The 23,593-nt window shown below is 31.3% G+C and overlaps 1 protein-coding gene across 4 annotated transcripts in view; it reads right to left on the reverse strand.

Annotated features, from left to right (window-relative positions):
• Positions 1–23,593, reverse strand: part of LOC114327062 (phospholipase B1, membrane-associated-like) — a 112,304-nt gene that overhangs the window by 54,668 nt on the left and 34,043 nt on the right. For 3 of the 4 annotated variants that reach the window (XM_028275567.2, XM_028275569.2, XM_028275566.2), the window contains exon 2: positions 21,211–21,427. In XM_028275567.2, coding sequence (XP_028131368.1) covers positions 21,211–21,390 — 180 coding nt within the window. In that variant the 5' untranslated portion in view covers positions 21,391–21,427. Of the gene's footprint in view, positions 1–4,710; positions 4,895–21,210; positions 21,428–23,593 lie in introns of those variants that run through there. The other variant, XM_050654237.1, reaches the window with a different exon arrangement.

Below are 23,593 nucleotides of genomic sequence, written 5' to 3' on the forward strand. Positions count from 1 at the left end.
AAAATCCTCAGTCTCAAAAAGTGGCGACTTTGAAAGGGTTGGTAAAGGTGATTTTTACATGTTATTACAAGATTTAATTGTCAATAGCTCACTCAATTTTTATCGCAGAAAAAATTTTTGCAAACGAAGTTCTTGGTAATTAAATAAGCTACAATTTCGTATTTAAATATTTTTTCGTATCTCTGATGATAATCTTTCTATTCTGAAGAAAAGGGAATTTTTTACCAAACTTCAAAAATTCGATATTTGCTTTTGACCCCATTTTTTTTTAAAACTAATCATTCTAAACCCGTTAAACTTCTAAAACCTATTAATAATACATAATAAAGAAGACGAAATAAGGTCAATGAATAATTTTAATCAGGGTGGTGATTAGGGGTTTGCTTTCGGTCAATTTTTCGCTGAAAAATATAGGGTCTGACATTCTTTTCATTATAAGCCACTTAATTTTTGAGCTAAAGACTTTTTTTTATTTCTGGAGATAGATATTTTTATTTATTTATTAAGCGCAACAGGCCTTGTAGGCCTAGGGCTAAAATGTTTACATTTCTGATTACATAAATAATATAGTAAATAACTTAATATAACTTACATAACTTATAAATTTTATTTAAATACACTTCAGTCTTTTTATACACTCCTTCACAACCTCTCTCCATCTCCTTCTGTCCAATGCTAGTTCTTTCCACCTCTCAATGTTACTTTTCTTCAAGTCTTCATATACACTGTCCTTCCATCTCTTCCTTGGCCTGCCTTTCCTCCTCTTTTGTATTGGTCTTCGTGAAAGTACCATTTTTGGCATTCGTTTACTTCCCATTCTCTCTATGTGCCCCAAGTATCGTGTTCTCTGTGCTTTGATCGTCGTCGTAATCGTTGGCTCTTGATATAGTTCTTCCAATTCTTTATTGGTTCTTCTTCTCCACTGACCTTCTATTTTTACACCTCCATATATTGCTCTTTGCATTTTTCTCTCCCATCTTTCTAACAGGTCTGTTTCTGACTTTTTGAGCACCCATGTTTCGCTTGCGTATGTTACTGTAGGTCTGATAACAGTCTTATAAATTCTTATTTTTGTTTTTCTTGATACGTATTTGGATTTCGTGCGTAATGCTCCATATTTTTTATTTCCTTTAGCTATTCTTGCCTTTATCTCCCCTTCTTCATGAGCATTTTCATCTATTTTGGCTCCCAGGTAAATAATTTCTTTGGCTCTTTTAAACGAGTATGTTTTTTCTCCATCTATTTGTACTATGATGTTATTCTCTTTTTCTTTTTGGATCTCTCCCATTATCATATATTTTGTCTTTTCTTCATTTATTTTAAGTCCGAATTTTTTGGCTTCTGTTATTATGTTTTTCATTAACTTTTGTAGTTCTTTTTTGCTTGTTGCTAATAGCGTCAGATCATCTGCAAATGCTATGCATTGGTGGCCGTTTTTAAATATCGTTTCTTGCATGTTTATTCTGCTTTTCCTGATTATTCCTTCCAATGTTAGATTGAATGCCATTGTTGATAGTGGGTCTCCTTGTCGTAATCCTTCCTTGGTTTCAAACTTTTTGGATGTATACCCTTTCCAAGCTATTTCGTTTGTTGTGTTTTCCATCGTCATCTTTATCATCCTGACAATTTTACTTGGTATCCCCAATTCTTTCATCAGTTCGTACATCTGCTGTCTATTTACTGTGTCGTAAGCCTGCTTAAAGTCTATGAACAAAGCATATAGTACTGTTTTATGTTCGTAACAGGTAGTCTGTATTTCTTTTAAGGCAAATATTTGGTCAGTCGTTGATCTGTTGTTTCTAAAACCTGCCTGGTATTCCCCCAGTATTTTTTCCGAATAATGACTTAGCCTTTTTCTTATACTTTGTGCCAAGAGTTTGTAAACTATTTCTAATAGTGCGATGCCTCTGTAGTTTTCGCATCGCATTCTATCACCTTTTTTATGTATAGGGCATATTCTTGCTATGGTCCACTCTTCTGGCATTTTTTCTACTTCCCATATTCTTTTTATCAGGTCATATATCTCTTTCTGTAGTCTTTTCCCTCCTGATTTTATCATTTCGGCAGATATTTCTGTTATTCCTGGGCTTTTGTTATTTTTCAAGCTCTTTATTTCGTTCTTCTTTCGCTCTTACTTAGCAGTTCTGTGAAATAGTGTTGCCAGTTTTCCATTATTTTTTCAGGCTCATTTAGCAACATCCCTTTATCATCTCTCATATATGGGTTGTTTTTTTGATATCCTCTTTCCATTTTTTTTTGCTTCCTGGTAGAATGATCTTATTTCTTTTTTTTGAAATTTTTCTTCTATTTCTTTCAGTTTGTTCTCGTTGTATTTTCTCTTTTTGCTTCTACATTTTCTTTTCATGATTTTTCTCAATTCTCTGTATTCTTCTCTAGTGCTTTCTTCGTCATTTGTGAGATTTTTGAGTCTTACTTTTCTTATTGCTTCTGCTACTTCTTGACATTCTTCATCATACCAATCTTTTGTTTTGTGTTTTCTTTTGGTTTTCGCTAGGATTGCTTTACTTGTGTCCAAGATTGCTTCTTTGATATTTTGCCATTGTTTGTCTGGGCTTGACGTTTCTTGTTCCCTGATTAGTCTGTTGGTTATTCCCTGTTCATACTTCTTCTGTGTGTTGTTATCTTTTAGTAGTCCTATGTTAAATTGTTTTCCAATTTTTTCTGTTGTTTTATTGTTTCGCTTTATGTTATGCTCGATTTTATATTCTGCTCTCACCAGGTAGTGGTCAGAGTTACAGTCCGCTCCTCTCATGCTCTTTACATTTATTACATTGTTTGCATGCTTCTTCTCTATTAAAATATGGTCTATCTGATTTACTGTCTTCTTATCAGGGGAAATCCACGTTCCTTTATATATATCTTTTCGGCGTAATTGTGTGCTTCGTATCACCATTTGCCTTTCTGTTGCAAAGCCTATTATTCTTTGGCCATTATCGTTCGACACCTCATGCTTACTATATTTCCCTATTATGTGTTCGTATATATTCTCTCTTCCTACTTTGGCGTTGCAGTCTCCCATTATTATTTTGATGTCAAACACTGGTAATTTATCATATTCTCTTTCCAATTGCTCGTAGAATTCATCTTTTTCTTCTTCTGTGGCATCTTCAATCGGTGCGTGTACATTTATTATACTTATGTTTCGTTTGTCCCCTTTTAATCTTATTGTGCATAGTCTATCTGATATTGGTTGGAATGCCATTACTCTTTCCTTCCATTTTCGCTGTATTATAAAACCTGTTCCTAACCTTCTGGTTTCTCCCCCGCTTTTAAAAAATACCACGTCTTCTATTTCTACTATTTCTGTTTCCAATTGTTTTGTCTCTTGTAAGGCTATTATTTCTACATTATATCTTTTAATTTCACTAATTAGTTCTTTGAGTTTTCCTGTTTCGTATGTGCCTCTTACATTCCATGTACCCAAGTTGACTTTAGTTTTCTTTTTGTTATCTTTACTTATTGCCTTGTCCATTGCCTGCGTCGTTTCCGTCTTATTTATCTCTGTTGCAAACTGTATCTTGTCATTTTTCGGCTTTTCTTTTTTATTGCTGTCTTGATTTGTTTTATTTCCATAGTTCGTAATCCTATTCTTTGCATTTTTCGTCGTCATTTGTTTCCTTTCATTGATATTGCTTAGTTTTTTGCTTTGGTCTCTACCACCAACGTTTGGTTCATTCCATCCCAGCGCCATATTTCATGATCGGCATATATTTTCTTATACCCTACTTTCACTTTTCTCCCTTCCTTTCTTAGTTCTTGAGCTTTTTGTCTGACACGTTTCTGTACAATTCTGTCGTTCTTTGATAGGTCATCGTTGATATAAACTAGACCTTCTTCTCGATTTCTCAATTTGGTTTTGTTTCGCATAATTTTTCTTTTATCTTCTTCCTTTTCAAGCTCAACCAGACAAACTTTTTCTCCTAACTTCAGAGCCTTCTCTATTTGTACATCTACTTCTAATTCTGTCTGCATAAAATTTTTCATTGCATGTTTTAGGATATCTGGCCCATTTGTATCTATGTTCAATCCCTGTATAATTATATTTTTTCGCCTTTTTTGATTTTCTAAACTTTCAAGCCGTTCTTCTATTTGATAAACTGCCTGTTTTAGTTTCGTGTTTTCTTCTCTTAATGTTACATTCTCCTGGCGTAACTCTCTTATTTCATCTCTATATTCTTTCTGCTCTCTACGCATCTCGCTAAGTTCTCTTGATTGTTCCTCGATTTTTAGACTTACTCCTGCCATCATTTCCATAATTTTTTGTATATTCTCCTCCATTTTCTCCTTTCTGTAGGAGGGAGATCTGCTTATTTTTCGACTTTTGTTAAAAGCCCGTTCCAATTCTTCCTCTTTTCTCTTCTTGTCGTTTTCGTCTGTCGTGGTACCGTCACTTTCTGTTCGAAATAATAGCTCTTCGTATTTTTTATCTTCTCTGCTCATTACAACTGGTTCGCTTTACTGCGATAAAGATCTCGTTCGGACTATCTCCGCGGAAACTTAACCTTTCTCAGTGTAGCGTCTTACTTTTTTTTTTTTTTTTTTTGATAAAATTATATTGAGCAGTATATACTATTTCGCTCCTCCCTACTTACAGGACTTCCCTGTCGACTTGGCAACACCGCGTTCCAATCAAACAAGAATCCACTTCGAATATCGATGACGTTTTATTTGTTTATGTGTTACGCTTACCTTTGATTTTTGCCAATTTGGAGCACAATTTCAATATTTAGTTTATTATTTTTCGTTCAGCGCGAAGATTACTCACTTAACTTCACACTTTATGCGTTTGCTGTAATTGATTTACTCTGCATTTCGCGAAAAACGGGTTTAATGCAGGAGCAAAATACAATTAATATTCACACACTCAGCGCAACGTTGCCCCTAGATATTTTTAAATACTTCAAATAAGTTTAAACAAGTTATCCTCGAAAAATACATAGTTTTCCCGTCTTTTGACTTTGAAACTACAATATCTAGCATTTGACGAAGAAGAGCGGACATATAATAAAGTATAGCTCGATTACTATTGGTCTTAAAGAAAATTAAAAAAAAAGGTTTTGTTAATCTTTTCAAAAGGTACATTTTTGTTAAGCAAAGTTGTTTTGATAAAACGAAAACTTTTTGAGTTATGTACAGAAAACTCATTAAAAATATTAATTTTTTTAATATAAAACTAACACTTTCGATAGCAAATAAATCGAAAACTATTAATTTTATCAAAAAAATGTATAGACAATTTTTTGCTTAGAATGAATGTTTTTACCAACTTTTGTGGTCAAAATATAATAAAAAAGTTTCACCCCCGACATGGGGTGGCAACCACCCGCATGGTAAAAGCGCCTTTCGGCATCATATAGATTTTGATCCTTGAACTATCCACTACTTACTCTCAAATTTTCAAGCAAATCGATTCATTCTGTAAAAATTGCGAGGTTTTGTCCTATTTTAAGCTTCATTACTTGGACTATAGTTCATTATAAATAAAATAAATTTGGAGACAAAAAGAAATAAGATTCCCATTTTTGTAACTGTTGTATTAAATAAAGATAGAAAGATAAGATATAAGAAATATTAAGCAGTTATTTCCATTTAGATTTTAACTATTTATAATGGGAAATAAGCCACAATATTATTAAAAAATGATTTTTATTAACGTTTTGACGCCCAAATCGGATGCCGTTGTCAAAATACAAAATACTGATTAACAAAAATATTAAATATACAAAATAAACGATTTTTATAATTTCTGATTGAAATCCGTATGTGTGTATTATTTTACTCTCTTTTATCTATCCCGATTAGGAATCCACTGAGAAATACTTTGAAGCCACGAAAGTAAGTAATTGATATTATAATTTAGCCCTGAGATTGACATTATATTGGTATTTGATCTGTTTGATTAATGAGATAATTATTGATTAATTAATTAAGATAAATTACATCTGAGAACATCATTAGATTTCAAAAGTAAGATCACAACAGTACATAGGACACAACATGTTTGGAAAGAATAATTAACTTATAAAATATGAATTTTTAGTAGGTGTATTAACTGTTATTTATAATTATGATTCCAAAAATTACACTAGTATAAAATAGTATTTTTTATAATACCACGGTTTTTTAAAATGGTATATATAATTTTAAGTACTTTTTTTAAGTACAACTTTTAATTATCTTTTAAAACAATTGGGGACCTCTCGATCTGCAGTCTAATGTCACTGAGGCACCATCAATTTGTAGATATCGATTTATTAACGTACTTTAAAATATCATTGCATTAGTCACATTTTTAAAATAGTTTGAAATTAAAAAAAATCGATTTGTCCATACAGTGTGATTGGTCAGTGGGGTAAAGCTTTGTAGATCCGTTATAAGTAATAGATAGTAATAAAAGTTAATAACAAAAATTGTAGTCAACTTTGATTACAGATTAATAATCAGTAATCGTAAATTGTAAGTTTGACAATTATTCGGCCATAGCTTACTTAAAATTTGGAAATATTTAGACCCGGAATTATTAATAACTTTGCTCTGAAAAATGAAAATATCTCGAAAACTAATAAATTTACACATAGGGAATGTTATACAAAAATTATAGTATGGTAATGGTACTTTTCGATAATGATATAAAATACAGGGTGTTCGATTTAAAATTACTGAGAAAATAATGTACTTGCGTTTTGACTCACCCTGTATTCAATATAAAGAAAATTCGCAAAACAAACATTTACGAAAATTTTGACAATAAATAAAAAATTATGACGTCAATAAACCATTGACCTTGTGCCGAAGATTTCGAATATAAAATAAAATACAGGGTGTTCTATTAAAAAAAAAACATAAGTTTGGTCTGCCACTATGTTATCGGACAACCTGTAACATTCTAACTAATTTTGTAATATGAAGCTCAAAGTTCGCTACAATTTTTGTTATTAAGTTTTATCGCTATACATTACTATAACGGATCTACTGAGCTTCACTCCACTATATAATTAATCACCCTGTATAATAGCAGTTAAATATTGCATTGTTAGCTAGTTCTAAGCTATCCTAAAAATTTCAGGTGTCTAGGTAGCCTAGAACTATTTTTAAAATGGATTACAAAATTTGCGGAGTCCGTGCCACCAACGAAGCCAAGTATATAAAAAGGTTTTAAAATAAAAGTCTTTGATAGATGAGACTCCTTGATAAACTGGGTAGATCGAATAAGAAACGAAGTTGTTCTACATTCAATGAAAAATACTTTTTTAAATTATTAAAACCATTAAAGAATCGAAAGCTCCAATATTTTGGCTATGTTACAAGCTATCAAGAGAAGTATCTATAGTTCTTACAGGACTAGATCAGCGAAAAAAGATCCAGATAAAATTAAAATATACTATATAATTTTTAGAATTATGACCCTAAAGTGGAACCGGGCTGGACACATAGCTAGAATGTCAGATAACAGATGGACACAGCGAATAATACATTGGAGACCAAGACAAGAAGTATATCGAAGTAGAGGTCGTCCGCCAACCAGATGGTCTGATGACATAAAAGGATCGACAAAAACTGGATGCAAACAGCACAAAACAAAAATGCATGGAAAAGACTGAGGGAGACCTATATCCAGCAGTGGATAAATCCGGGTTGATTGATGATGATGATGATATCATTTTTCATGTGCAGTTCATCTTTAACTTTATACAATTCTTTAAGTCTAGAAACAACAATATTCTTCTTATTATTAGGTCTTTCCTTATAATACCAACTAACAATCTGTTTAAGAATTTCATCAATTATCTAGTTTTGATGTGAAATAAGCCACAATTTTACTAAAAAGATAATTTTATTAACGTTTCGACGCCCAAATCGGGTGTCGTTGTGAAAATACAAGAAATATTCATCAATTATTTAATGGGATTGTAACTCTCTCAATCAAGACTCTGATATTGGAAGATCAATTGCAATACAATAATCGATATCATAGTCCAGAGAAATAAGATTTTTCTCGTGACACATCCCCCTCCAGGCCAAACCAAATTTTTTGAGTAGTGTGGACATCTATATTAATAACCTTTATGTTTCCTGCAGCCGATTTTGATGATATACATAGTTATAAACAATTGAAGATCAAAAAACGGTAAATTTTCGCTTTTTCGTCTATAACCAAAAAGTTAAGAATTTTAAACGAAGTTGAGAGTAAGAAACTCATAAAAACTTCAATATGGCGTTCGCTGAATATGTCTATTTTGAGATTTTATAAATGTTCATAACTTATGTAAAAATTAAGTTAGAACCTTCTTATTACACGGAATGCTGAGACTTCTTGTGCTTAAATTATATTTTAAATTTCAAAGCAATTGGTCAAATAGTTTAAAAGTTATTGAATTTGTTTATCCCAAATTCATTTTTTTTGCAACACTATAAGTCAGAAAATTATGAGGTTACAGTAACACTTCGGACAGTTTATGAATGTTAAAACTTAATACATAATTTGTTTAATCCTAAATAAGGTGGCAATGACATATTTGCTGATATTAAGTAAGTTGCCGATTGTCAGAATGACAAGATCCAATAATTCAATTTCATTACGTACACCAACGAATGTATTTTAGACGAAGAATAAATTTAATAAATTGAAGATAAATTCCTTTTATTAGAACCACAAAAATAATACAGTCCACCCAAGATATTTATACAATGAAAGAAAAACATTTATGCTATTAACTTAATTAAAAAAAAGAATGTGTGTGTACTTTGTACGCACGTAAGAAGTTATACTTCTATTATATGAGTATATGATTATAAACGAAATTAATATACTTTTTATTTATATTTTATTTAAATATTAAATTAATTTATACTTACTACTTCTCAAACATTTTTATTAAAACAGTGCCAAAAATTAAAATAATAAAAAAATAAAACACACACAAACACATTAAAAATGCCACAAATGATTTCTGAACATTAATTGTCGGAAAAATTTTTAACTAAATACGTATTTTCTGAAAATAAAATTATATAATAAATATACTTACAATCATAAAATGTATAAAAAAAAATAAAAAAATAAAAGTTTCTATTGGGATTCGAACCAACTTACCACGCGGCTGGTATTTGCGTTTTCACTCGCATTAAAACTTCGCCACAGAGACAGCTTGTCATTACGTGCGAAGATCGTCTAACTAAACAGATTAACCTTTTGACATTTTTAACTTATGTAAATCAAATTATTTTGATTTTGAATTGAAATGATTTAGAATTGAAAAAATACAACAAAACAGAGTAAGAAGAATCAAATTATGTAAATAAAAGTATTACATACTACTTATGTATTTTGGTAGGTTCAAGGTAGGTATCGGAGCCCGTATAACGACTAATAAATTTCGCAATCACTTGCGTCGTGCAAAGTGGCTATGCTCAAATATCATAACAAAATTTGATCAACTATTTATAAAACACTTACCAGTGAAAGATTCTTTAGCTTTGAATAAGCGAGATCTGCGGCACTCATACTAGGCACAGTTTGATGAGCTTTCACATTGGCATGCAACAATCATCTCTTCTATGTAAATAAGTCCAAAAATATAATATGAAAACTATTTAAAAAGGCAGTATAACCATTAACTAACTTTTTGTTTGTTGTTTCTCTTCCTACAAATTTTAAAACGCAACAAGCATACATTATAACCAAACACAGTCCCACAGCTGTGCCACAGCTGCCATATTGGATAATTTTTGTCATGTCATTTGAACATCCAATCAGAACAAAGTTATAATGCGCATGCGCCCGGTCGCTAGGTTTTCCCATATAAAATTTCACCGTCATTACGCCCGTAAAGAAGTATAACTTCAAAAAAATGACAAAAAGTAATTTTACACAGTGTTAAATTATTTTGCAAAAATATGTCGATTTTTTGCTTACTTATAAACAATTAGAATAACTTTTTAACCGTTACCCGTAGAAAAATTATTTTTTCATATTTAGAAAAACTGAATTTTTATACACATTTGGAAAGAAAAAAATTGTCCTAGGACAATTAGGGACGAAGTTACCCCCTTTTTAATTCACATGTTCTTGGAAAATAATTTTGCAATACAGTGGAACCTCGATAACTCGGATTAATCGGGACCACGACCGATCCGGGTTATCGAAAATCCGAGATAGCCGGAGAATATGGTAAAAATTAATAAAATACGGTATACTTACAGATAAACTCCGTTAGAATTGAAATAACATGAAATATTTTTATAAATATGCACAGTACATATTACCTACTCATTACAATTCTAAAAAAAACACCAAACCCAAACAATACAAGACACACAATACTAAAGACCATTGTTTATAAAAGAATTTTTTAAATAGTCTTTCCTAAACAATGCTGACAGTTTGAAATAAAAAGGAATAGATACTACAGACAGCTGGCTGTTGTTTCTGCGGCGTGTACTATGAGTAATTTTTAATCTCGTGTTCAAATTACACACATAAGTACACGACACAGAGAGTCTAGACACATTATCTCTCAAATATTATATTACATACACTTTTATTGTTGAAAGGATTGTCTGATAATTAACTATTTTGATTGGAAATAAGCCACAATTAAATTGAAAAATACAAAATATTGAAAATCAAAATGTTTATCTGATGAAAATCGGTCCGGGTTAGCCGGACTTCCGGGTTATCGGGGGCCGACTTATCGGGGTTCCACTGTATTTAGAATTATTTTTGTCGTTGTTTTTTAATTAAATTAATAGTGTAAATCTTCCTCTTTCATAAACTATCAAAAGTATTACTGTAACTTCATCATTTTCTGACTTAGAATGTTGCAAAAAAAATAATTTGGGATAAACAAATTAAACAATTTTTAAACTATTTGACCAATTGCTTTAAAATTTAGGGTATGATTTAAGCACCAGAAGTCTCAGCATTCCGTGTAATAAGAAGGTTCTAAGTTAATTTTTACAGAAGTTATGAATATTTATAAAAACTCAAAATTTATGATTTATTTTGCAATTTTCTAAGCAACCAATAAGGATAGACATATTCAGCTAACGCCATATTGAAGTTTTTTATACGATTTAGGAGCTTCTTACTATCAAATTTGTTTAAAATGCTTAAATTTTTGGTAATAGACGAAACAAGCGAAAATTTACCGTGTTTTGATCTCCATTTGTTTATAACTATGTATATCATCAAAATCGGCTGCAGGAAGAGGAAACATATAGGTTATTATTATAGATGTCCATACTACTCAAAAAATTTTGGTTTCGGCCTGGAGAGGGTTGTGTCACCAACAGGATATTTTTTTCCCTTATTTCTCTGAACTATCAGTTAACGTGAGTTCATCATTAGTATTATTTAAGAATTAATACGGGAATTCAATAGACTGTCAACTCTTAGTAGTTGGCAGGCAATTGCAGTCTATGTCCAATACAGATGTACCTAATTGTTATTTCAAGTAAGGCAGATGCAGCTCCCGGATAGTTTTATCCATTTTCACCGACTTAATAGACCAATCAAGTTAGTAAAAAATAAGCCGTTTTTCGACATATGTAATTGAAAAGACGAGGTTTGACAGTAGAAATGTCGCACCTTGAAAACCATATGGCAATATCTGCAATTTTTCATGAAATGACCTTTGAATGCAGTCTAATAGGAAAAAAATCTATTTTTAATGCTATGTAGCAGCTTCTGCAAAAAATTTTAAGTTCGGCACCAGAAAGATACATCTCTATGGCTTTTGTCAAAAATCGATTCTTCTTTTTATACCATCAGGCATTATCTGCAGTAGTTGATGCTCTACGGTTCTAAAATTGGAACAAAACCCCAGATCTATACGGCAATATGTGCAAAATGTGACCCACGCTCGTAAAATGAAAGCAAGATCTACTAAGGAAACATCCTTTGAATGCAACAAAACATAGAGTGCTGCATAGAGATTTGATTGCAACACTGGAAATAAGCGACAAGACTATAACAAATTGATATTCAACGTCGTACTGCAGATGGGTTTATCCCAAAAGAAAAGCGAAATATAACCGACAGACATTATATAAGCGACAGATTATAATATTCAAGACTTTGATTAAGTGTTAACACTAAAAATTTGTAATAAATAAGTACAATCAATAAAAAAAACTGTTATTTTATATGAATTTTTACTGTATCATATGCGAAAATTGATATATTTTTTAAAACCATATGGCCGTATGTGCTGAAATACCTATTTCCTGGGGGAAATTTTACGTACTTTTTAATTCATATAAAAATATGTAAAATTAAAGACAATTGTGCCAAATACCAGGTTTGCAACTTAATTTTTGGAATTACAGTAAATAAAATTAACTTTACAAAAACTTAAAATGCTCATAACTCAATATTATGATTTTTGCAGTTACTGCCCTATGGTTTTCAAGGTGCGATGTGTAGTATGAGATATTACAAAAAGGATACCGTCTTGGGATTCATCAATTTTTTAGTGGAACATTTTTTAAATAAACAATCAAAACGACAAACTTAGTTTTTTGCTCATAACTTAAAAACTTGTTTATTTAGAAATTTAACGTCCACAGGTAACTTTTTCAGAAAAAAAGATACATCGAATGAGGTACACCAAATTAAAATCGGTTAATAAACAAAAAAGTTATTGCAAAACGGACGACAAAATCACTGTTTTTGAATATTGTTAATAAAAATTTTATTGTTTATTAAAATATGTTTAAATATACCTAAACTTTAGGGCATTATGGTGTTTGAATGGTGTGCAAAAAATGGTCCAGATCTGTTAAATAGTTTTTACAAAATTTAATTTGTTTTTAAAATTTTTTGAAAAACGAGCTAAGTTCTGAGGCTGGTCCAGTTAATATGGCTGAATGTATCTCAATAATCAGGAACTCATTTCCTTCGTTAAGATGTATACTAATACCCTATGAAAAAAAAAGTAAAAAAAATTACATGTACGTACACAAAATTATTTGTTAATAAATAGCAGTTTTTAAGCTTAAAAACAATTACAATAATTTCGTAGAAATTAGATCAAATTAAATGGCAATAAAAAATACTGAAAGCTGGTTAAAATACACAAATTCTAAAAAAAAATTTTAGGTCCTACGACCCTTGGGGTCTGAGATAGCCCCTTTTTTTGAAAAAATCACTTACGTTAATTAACAACACTAAGATCTGAAATTAACCAATATTTTATAAGAAAAGTCAAAGTTTTTAACAAAGTTTTTTGCAAGAAAAAATGTTAAAAATTGTTTAAACAGTATTGTTATAAAGAAAGAGTATTTTGCGTTCCGACTAAAGTAAAAAAAAAGTGATGGGCGCAGCCGAATGAGAATAAATTCGAGGACTAGCATTCGCTAGCGCTAGACCGTTGCAGCCCATTTTTAACATTGACAGTATACCTGATTTGAAGCTTAATATTATATTTATATATTTTGGTAGAAACTTGAATTTTATGAATATTATTATGTTGCACATTTATTTAGTAAAATTATATTTTAAATAAATAAATTTAAAAAATAACAATAAAAAGGCCACAAAGTCAAAATATGCAACAGAAAAAAAGTTACGCGACCTTATAGACGAGTGGTACGTGGTACTCCCCAAAAAAAAACGCTCATTTCTCGAGATATCAACCACGGTGTGGTGAATGGCTAATTTTGGTCTTACTTTATACTTTTTATGGTGCTGAAAACGAAAATGAGTTTTATTTTGAATTTTAGATGGGGAAACATTGTCAAAATCGCAATTTTACCCTAAAAATAAAAAAAAAGATGAAATCACGTTTTTCTTAAAATTAAAAGTTACACCATTTTTTTTCTATAAAACATTTTGTTCTCTGTACTCTAGATTTTAACTTAAAATTAATTAAACAGCTTAATTTCAAATTTTGTTACTCAAATTTTGCGATTAAACTTTGCAATTCAAGAATCTGCACCTTTTACTTCAAACAATTTATAACTTTCTTTATGGCAAGACAGAAATATTGAAGCAGGTCCCATTGTCTTCAGAAAGGTGAGAAATATATACTATAAAAATATCAGAAAAAAATATTACAATTGAACAGAGTTGTAGCAAATTAAACTCAAAAAACGTGATTTTTTTTTATTTTTAGGGTACAGTTGCGATTTTGATAATGTTCCCCCACGTAAAATTAAAAACAACCCTAATTTTAGTTTTGATCACCATCAAAAATATAAAGTATGACCAAAATTAGTATCAGTGTCTCGAGAAATAAGCTTTTTTTGGGGTGTGCCGCTCGTCTATAAAGTCACATAACATTTTTCCTATTGCATATTTTAAGTTAAATTGTTTTGGAAAACTTCTTCATAAATTATATTTTATTTCTGTGTTAATTAAAATTATAAACTAAAAAGTTTGTTACTCAACTTTTTTAAGTAAACATGAAACTAACGAAATCTGACGACAAAATGTTTAAAAATTAACAACTTCTCTTTTAACGTGTTGAGTCATTTTGGACAAATCTCATTGTTATCTAAATGTTTCAAAGATAACACAGTAAAATTTTCAAAAGGAAATATTTACAGCGACCAAAAATACAGTGAGTTAAAATTGAAAAGTCATCAAAATTGATTTTTCGCATTTTTCCATAAAATTTGATTTTTGAACATGTTCCACTAATTCTAGAAAAAAATTAACTCCATATTCGGATTCAGAGACCTCGAAAACATAAGGAATGACGAAAATTTGTCATTCACCTTAAAGTGGATTTTTGTGGTCGGGATAACGTAATTTTAATAGTTGCTGCTGCATGCCGGTCGCCAACTGCGCCCACTATTCAGTCAGTCGACTACGCCCGCTATTTTTTACTTTAGTCGGAACGCAAAATACTTTTTGTTTATAACACTACTCTTTAAACAATTTTTAACATTTTTTCTTACTAAAAACTTTGTTAAAAACTTTGACTTTTCTTATAAAAGATTGGTTAATTTCAGCTCTTAGTGTTGTTAATTAACGTAACAGTGATTTTTTCAAAAAAAGGGGCTATCTCAGACCCCAAGGGTCGTAGGACCTAAAAATTGTTTTTGAAAGTTGTGTATTTTAACCAGCTTTCCGTATTGCCATTTAATTTGATCTAATTTCTACGAAATTATTGTAATTGTTTATAAGCTTAAAAACTGCTATTTATTAACAAATAATTTTGTGTACGTACATGTAATTTTTTTTACTTTTTTTTTTCATAGGGTATTAGTATACATCTTAACGAAGGAAATGAGCCCCGGATTATTGAGATACATTCAGCCATATTAACTGGACCAGCCTCAGAAATTAGCTCGTTTTTCAAAAAATTTTATAAACAAATTCAATTTTACGAAAACTATTTAACAGATCTGGACCATTTTTTGCACACCATTCAAACACCATAGTGCCCTCAAGTTTGGGTATATTAAAACGTATTTTAACAAACAATAAAATTGTTATTAACTATATTCAAAAACAGTGATTTTGTCATCCGTTTTGCAATAACTTTTTTGTTTATTAACCGATTTTTATTTAGCGTATCTCACTCGATATATCTTTTTCTTCTGAGAAAGTTACCTGTGGACGTCAAATTTCTAAATAAACAAGTTTTTAAGTTATGAGTAAAAAACTAAGTTTGACGTTTTGATTGTTTATTTAAAAAATGTTCCACTAAAAAATTTATGAATCCAAAGATGGTAGTCTTTTTGTAATATCTCATACTACACATTTCAACTGTCAAACCTCGTCTTTTCCATTATGTCTAGTAAAAACCTAACTTGATTGGCCTATAATGTCGTTTAATACTTTTAAGTATTAGCCCGATCAAAGAATAATCTGACCAAAAAAAAAATAAAGGAAGGATGAAAATTTGGGAATAGGTAGTTGAAATTGTCTATTATTATATAAGAAAAAGTTTACAATTCTACATCCCCTCCATTTTTCAAAAATGTAGGGGAATACCCCTTCTCGGGGGTGAAAAAATATACATTCAAAATAAGTCCGGAATTGGATATAATGACTAATTCTAAGCAACTTTTGTTTTATAGAGTTTTTTCCCTAAGTCAATACTTTTCGAGTTCTGAACTATTAGACTGAAGAACTACGAAAAGTTCTTCTAGAATTTAACCATGCCTATGGAATTGGTCCAGCTGAAGTGGAAGCTGATCTTGCCGCTTATAGGTCCTATCTAACTTCGGAACGAATTATACACCTACAAAAGTCAAGGGAATGTCACCGAAGTTATTATTCCACTGGCTCTCCAAAGCGAAATTTTTAAACAACACGACGTGTTCTGAGGGACTAGAAACCTCAAATTATTTTAGTGATGACAACTTTGGCATGGTTCTGATTAATATTCGTTCTATAAGAAATAAAACTGATGAATTATTTTTGTTTCTGGAGGAATTAGGATTTCCTCCGATAGTTGCGGTTACAGAGCACTGGCTTGAAGTTAACGAGCCTTTTTTTGTAGAAAAATATACCACAATTGCCAGGTATGATCGTCCAAGTTCGGCTCATGGAGGCACCCTGATTCTCTCTAGAAATAATGATTTTTCTCTGGTAACAAAATATGACTTTTTGTTAAGTGAATCCTTCTTTGAGTTTTCCTTAGTTTATAATAAAAATCTTAATCTTTACATTATTTGCATTTATAGATCACCTGATTCTACCGTGGAACTATTTTTTCAGAACCTGCTAAATTTGTTAGATGACCTGCCTCATAAAAGCAGAAAAATTCTATGCGGTGATTTTAACATTAATTATGCTGCTGCTAGTGCTACCCAAGTGTCCCTGGCAAACATATTTGAATCGTATGGTCTCTCAATGCACGTTGATTCTCCTACAAGGATTACAAAAACTACATCTACCATAATCGATTATATTGTCTCAGATTTCTCACCCCTTGATGTCTGCTCTACAGTTATTAATGCGGGACTATCTGATCATGAAGCAGTGTATACGAAGTTTAACATCTTCAGCAAACCCTCCTCAAAAACCCGACGTTTAGGTAGGATTTTTTCCGCCCGGAATTTTCGTAAATTCCAAAATTTATGCTTAACTTCTGAGTGGCAATTTCCTTCTATAGACGTGGACTATAATTTCAGTGTTTTTCTAGATAAGCTTCTCCACATCTTCAATAAGGCATTTCCTTTAATTCCTATTAAGCCAAAACATCGGAAACCTTGGGTTACGAAAGGTATTCGCATATCAGCTAAGAATATGCGTTCACTACTATACATCAAGAAATTTACTACCAATGTTGCTGTCACTGAATATATCATGAAGTACAGGTCAACATATCTAAAACTTGTCAGGTCAGCTAAAAAAGCCTATTATCAAAACCGTCTGGGAAGCTCTAAAAGTGTTGCAAAAGAGACTTGGTCTATAATAAACGATCTTCGAAATAAAACTCACACAGCTCAATCATTTTCCCTTCCAAATCCTGAAAGTCTAAACGACTACTTCGTTAATGTGAGTAAAAATATAACATCAACAATTTTGCCGCAACAAGATCCTATTTCCTATCTTCCTAATTCAAGACAGGTCTCGAATTCATTCTTTTTACGACCAGTCGATAACTCTGAACTTATCCAAACAATCAATTGTATCAAAAGCAAATCATCCTGTAGTACTGATGGACTATCTATAAAAATTTTCTCCAATCTCACAGAAAATGTGTTGGAAATCCTCCTCTCACTAATTAATGATTCCTTCGAAAAAGGTAAATTTCCAGAGTGCCTAAAGACAGCCATTATTATTCCTCTTCATAAGGGTGGCGAAAAATCTGATGCCTGCAACTATAGACCTATTGCCTTACTACCGGTACTCTCCAAAATTATTGAGAGACTCATTAAAACTCGACTTATGTCCTTTATCGTTGATAACAACATTTTATCACAAAATCAGTTCGGCTTTTTAACAAATAAATGTACCACTGATGCCATGTTTTCTGTACTACATGAGGTTTACCAAGCACTAAACAATAATCTTTATACTGCCACTGTTTTCTGCGACTATGCCAAAGCTTTTGATTGTGTAAATCACGACATCTTGATTACAAAACTAAATTTCTATGGAATTCGAGGTATTTCTTTGAATTGGTTCCAATCCTACTTGAATAATCGGAAACAACTAGTTAGAGCAAATGATACTGACTCTAGTCTCAAAAACATCGTCTGTGGAGTACCACAAGGTTCAGTATTGGGTCCTATATTGTTCCTTATCTTTATAAATGACATTACTAATTTAAAAATCAATGGGAAAATTTTTCTTTTTGCTGATGATACCAGTATCACTTAAAGCAACTCAACTATTGCATCTCTTCATGAAACTATAACTTCGGATCTACTGACGATAAAGACCTGGTCTGACTCTAATTTACTCTCTTTTAACGTAAATAAAACAGTAGCATTATCCTATAAAGGAGCTCTTCAACCTTTGCCACTTCATAACAGCCAGATCAGTACCGTTGATTCTGTAAAATTTCTTGGTATTTTTTTAGACAGCAACCTCAAATGGTCCCTTCATATCGATTCGTTAAGTAAGAAACTCGCCTCAGCTTGCTATGCAATACGATCTGTCTCAAGGGAACTCAATTTAGCATCTTCTAAAATAACATAATTTTCATTGTTCGAGTCACATCTTCGATATGGTCTTCCTTTTTGGGGTTCTAGTACAGCTGCTCAATTTGATGTCATTTTTAGATTGCAAAAAAGAGCAATAAGATATTTGTTTGGCCTCAGAAGATCTACACATTGCAGAAGTTACTTCAGAGATCACGAAATTTTAACACTTCCATCTTTATATACTCTAGAAACGGTTTGTTTAATTCGTAAACACCTTCATGTCTTTCCATCAAGGCCCAATCATCTTTACTCCACCAGAAATTCAATCTTTGATATTTATTTACCGATTCCATCCACTGAGTTAGTAAAGAAATCTATATTATATTCCGCAAAGAAACTGTACAATCATCTTCCGTTACAACATAAATCTGCAACATCTTTCCCTAAGTTCCGAAAAATGACAAAAGCCTATCTATCCAAAAGACCATATTATTCAATAGAAGAATTTCTTAATGAATAACTAAGAAAATTGGGTTCCATGCGCAGTAGCATAAACTTGTCAGTTCCTTATGTTGTACCTATTTTATTTTATTTGTTGTATGTTAAATTTGCAATTTATATATGTTTTGCAATAAATTGTTTTTGTCTTGGCTTTTATATCTTATACTGTACATTGTTGACGATTTATCTAATTTTAGTAAATTGTAGTTGTTATTTGTTATTTATATTATGTTTTTCTTTTGACTGTATGTAAGCTTTGTCCATAAAATTGTAAAAATTTTCAGTGGCAATAAAGCATATTTCTATTCTATTCTAGTTCTTTGCAAGTGAATATGTTCATTTTTAACAGAAAAAATCATGTTTCTGGACGGTTTCTCGGAGATAACTCAAAAAGTAAGTATTTCAGCAAAAAAATATACTTAGCAAATATATAGCTTATAAAAAACTGAAAAAAATGGTGTATGCTTGACGTCTGTAGACCCAGTAGAAGCAGTGTTGTAGTTAATGAAAGTAGGTTCTTCTTCATCAAATTACGAATCGAATATTTCAATGTGAAATAACCCAAAAACGGAGCACTTTTCGGGAAAAATTAGTTTCAACTTTTTTAAAGTGTTTAAAAAAAGGTTTAGTTTTGTTTTCTAAAAAAACTTGTAACATTAAAAGTAAATGAGTTACGCTCAAAATATTGTTGTTCCCTTTTATTTTTTGGTAAAAAAATCGCAAAAATCATCCCCTAATTTAGTTAAACAAATAAATGTTATCATTACCACTTCACAAGTTACTTTGCTTATGTATTATTTACATTATCTGTAAGTTTCATCGGTTCAAAGTGCTTATTTTTGAAAAAGCTGTAGTTAAAATGGCTTGAACGAGTAACTAATCACGAGTTTAGGCAAATTTTGGACAGCCATAGCATAACCAATTTTTGTCTAACAAGAAAACAAAAAAGCAAGAATATTCAGAAAAGCAAAACGTACATTTTATTACTCTTTAAGATTTTTGGTATTACTAATAATTTTAAAGTTAATTCCATAAATAATTCCATTTTTTATTTCAAAATTAAAAAAATGTTTTATTTTAAACCCAATTTTTTTCAAAAATGGGCACTTTAAACCAATGAAACTTATAGATAATATAAACAATACATAAGTAAAGTAACTTCTGAGGCGGTAACGATTAATTTTATTTGGGAAGCTAATTAGGGGGTGATTTTCGCGATTTTTGTACCAAAAAATAAAATGGACCAACAATATTTTGAGCGTAACTCACTTATTTTTAATGTTAGAAGTTTTTTTTTAAACAAGAATAAACCTTTTTTTTAAACATTTTAAAAAAGTTGTAATAAATTTTCCCCAAAAAGTGCTCTGTTTTTTGGTTATTTTAAATTGAAATATTCGATTTGGAATTTGACGAAGAAGAACCTACTTTTCATTAGCTAGCAACTCTGCTTCTACTGGGTCTGCAGACCTCACGCGTATACCATTTTTTTCAATTTTTTATAAGCTATATTTTTACTAATAATATTCTTTTAGCTAGAATACTTACTTTTTGAGCTATGTGCGAAAAACCGTTTAAAAACATGTTTTCTTTTGTTAAAAATGAACATATTTACTCGCAAATAACTCGAAAAGTATTGACTTAGTGAAAAAACTCTATAGAACAAAAATTGCTTAGAATTAGTCATTTTATTCAATTCCGGGCTTATTTTGAACGTATATTTTTTATTCCCGAGAAAATATTTTTCACCCTGTATTTCCAATTTTTTGTAAAATGGAGGGGATGTAGAATTGTAAACTTTTTCTTATATAATAATATACAATTTCAACTCCCTAGTCCCAAATTTTCATCCTTCCTTTTTTTTGTGTTCCCTGATCGGCCTATATGTAATCATCAATTTAAACCCAACCACTGTTTGGTTTTGCGGTTATCATTGCAAGTCTTCAAAGTTCACTGAAGTTGGACTGATACAGCCGAAAACGTTTGTTCTGAACAAGTATTGTACTAGTTACAAAAGAAGTTTTGTACTTTATGTTAAGTTTTTATGATAACTAAATGATATACAGCCAACTCCCGGAAACTATCCCGATTTAGATTAAAAATGAAAAAGGAATAAAATTAACTTTGACCATAACTTACTCCCATTCGCTTGAGCAGTCGTCGATTGGACGGTTCGATATCTCTAAAAACTTTACCTATGCTTATTTGAAAATGTCTGGCTATTGGTAAGAAAAGTTCGTCCAGCACTGAAGTTTCTTGACAGTTTGTTTGAGTCAAATCCACAAATGTTAAGAGCGCCACGATATAAAACTTGACCATTATGCTGTTCACGATTAGATATGCGGCCTGCAGAAGTCTGAAAAATAAAATAATTATATTACTATTGTAATTTTTTCTCTAAACCCATTGCTAAAAAGATAAGGTATACCTACATAGTTACATTATAAACTTACGTGCATAGAAATCGGTCCACTTAAAAATTTGGTCACTTTGATGTCTCATATTTCCTAGACCTATTGGTCGATTTAAGTGATTTTTTAAACATTTTATAGCCTGATTCCTTAACAATACAACTGTAATAATATTGTTGCTAAACAGGTAAATTTTCACTGTATACCGGGTGTACCAATCAAGTTGTGTTTTTTTCTCAAAGTTCGCATCACCCTGTAGAATATTGTAGCATTTATAAAATACTGAAATTAAAACCCAACTCTAGCCTCAGGTTTTCTTAACATTCTGTTTTTTGATTCATTCGTTTATAATGGATAATAAAAAAGTTAGGTACCTACTTTAACAACTAGACACGTTCTTCATCAATACACGGTGTTCTGTAATTCTGTATGAAAAAATAATGACAGTTGGCTTAATAAACGTATGTCCGCAAATGTTTCGTTTCCGAGATACGGGATGTTGAATTTTTTCTTGCAAACTGACGATTTATTTTATTGCTTTAAAACCAGTTGAGTTATGCCAATGAAATTTGGTGAGTTTTAAGACGTAGTTATTGCATATTTTTTGACATACAATTAAGAATTTAATATTCACCATTAGCGCGCATACGTGGAATATGACCGATCATATTACCCGTATGCACGCTAATGGTGAATATAAAATTCTTAATTTTATGTCAAGAAATGCGCAATAACTGTCTCTTAAAACCTACCAAATTTCATTTGCATATCTCAACTGGTTTTAAAAGCAATAAATAAATCGTCAGTTTGTAAGAAAAAATTCAACATCCCGTATCTCGAAAACGAAACATTTGCGGACATACTTTTATAAATCCAACTGTCATTATTTTTTCATGCAGAATTACCCCTTAAAGTTTGTCGCACTTATTTAGAAACACTGTGTATTGATGAAGAACATGTCTAGTTGTTAAAGTCCCTAACTTTTTTATTATCCAACATAAACGAATGAATCAAAAAACAGAATGTTAAGAAAACCTGAGGCTATAGTTGGGTTTTAATTTCAGTTTTTTATAAATGCTAGAATATTCCACAGGGTGATGCGAACTTTGAAAAAAAAAACACACTTTGATTGGTACACCCGGTATACAATAAAAATTTACCTGTTTAGCAACAGCATTATTACAGTGATATTGTTAAATCGGTCAACAGGTTTAGAAAATATGTGACATCAAAAATGACCACATTTTTAAGTGGGCTGGTTTCTATGCACGTAAGTTTATCAATATTGTAATGTTTTCTCTAAATTCCCCATTACTAAAAAAATAAGGTCCTCACGTATATTATAAACCAGCGGCTCCAACCACAAACAGAAAATATTATTGGAGAGTATCAGACGGGCTTCCGACGGGGAAGATCGACACTGGATCAAATATTTACCGTCAAACAGATCTTAAGCAAATCATGGGAACACGATATTGATGTTCACAACATGTTTGTAGACTTCAAACGGGCATACGACTCAGTCAAAAGGAACAAACTATACTATATATTGGCTGAATTGGCAATACCACACAAGCTAATAAGACTCATTAAAGCCACAATGGATGAAACTCAGGCATGTGTACGAATACAAAACCACCGGACAGACTTTTTCAAAATTTCGCAGGGACTAAAGCAGGGAGATGGGCTGGCCCCAACATTGTTTAACCTGGCACTGGAGTATGCGGTTAGGCAAATGCAAACTGGACGAGGAAACCTACTGACCAACCGAACGGTTCAACTGGCCGCTTATGCCGATGATATTAATATTATGAGTAGAACATCAACAGGAGCACAGGAAACATACGCAGAGTTAAAAACACAAAAAAAAATTGCTAGGTCTGGAAATTAACACAGAATAAACAAAAATAATGACTCGGACGAGAAGAAATATAGTCCCACAAAACATTATACATGAAGATGACATTAAAACGGTTGGAAAGTTTACATATCTGGGAGTAGAAATATATGCCGATGGATCAGAAGATGAAATACGGAAGAGAATAACGCAGGCAAACAGAGCTTATTTTACCCTCTCCCATATATTTCGGTCTAAATGTGTCCACCGAAAT

Source organism: Diabrotica virgifera, chromosome 6, assembly GCF_917563875.1.
Source record: "Diabrotica virgifera virgifera chromosome 6, PGI_DIABVI_V3a".
Lineage (NCBI taxonomy): Eukaryota > Metazoa > Arthropoda > Insecta > Coleoptera > Chrysomelidae > Diabrotica > Diabrotica virgifera.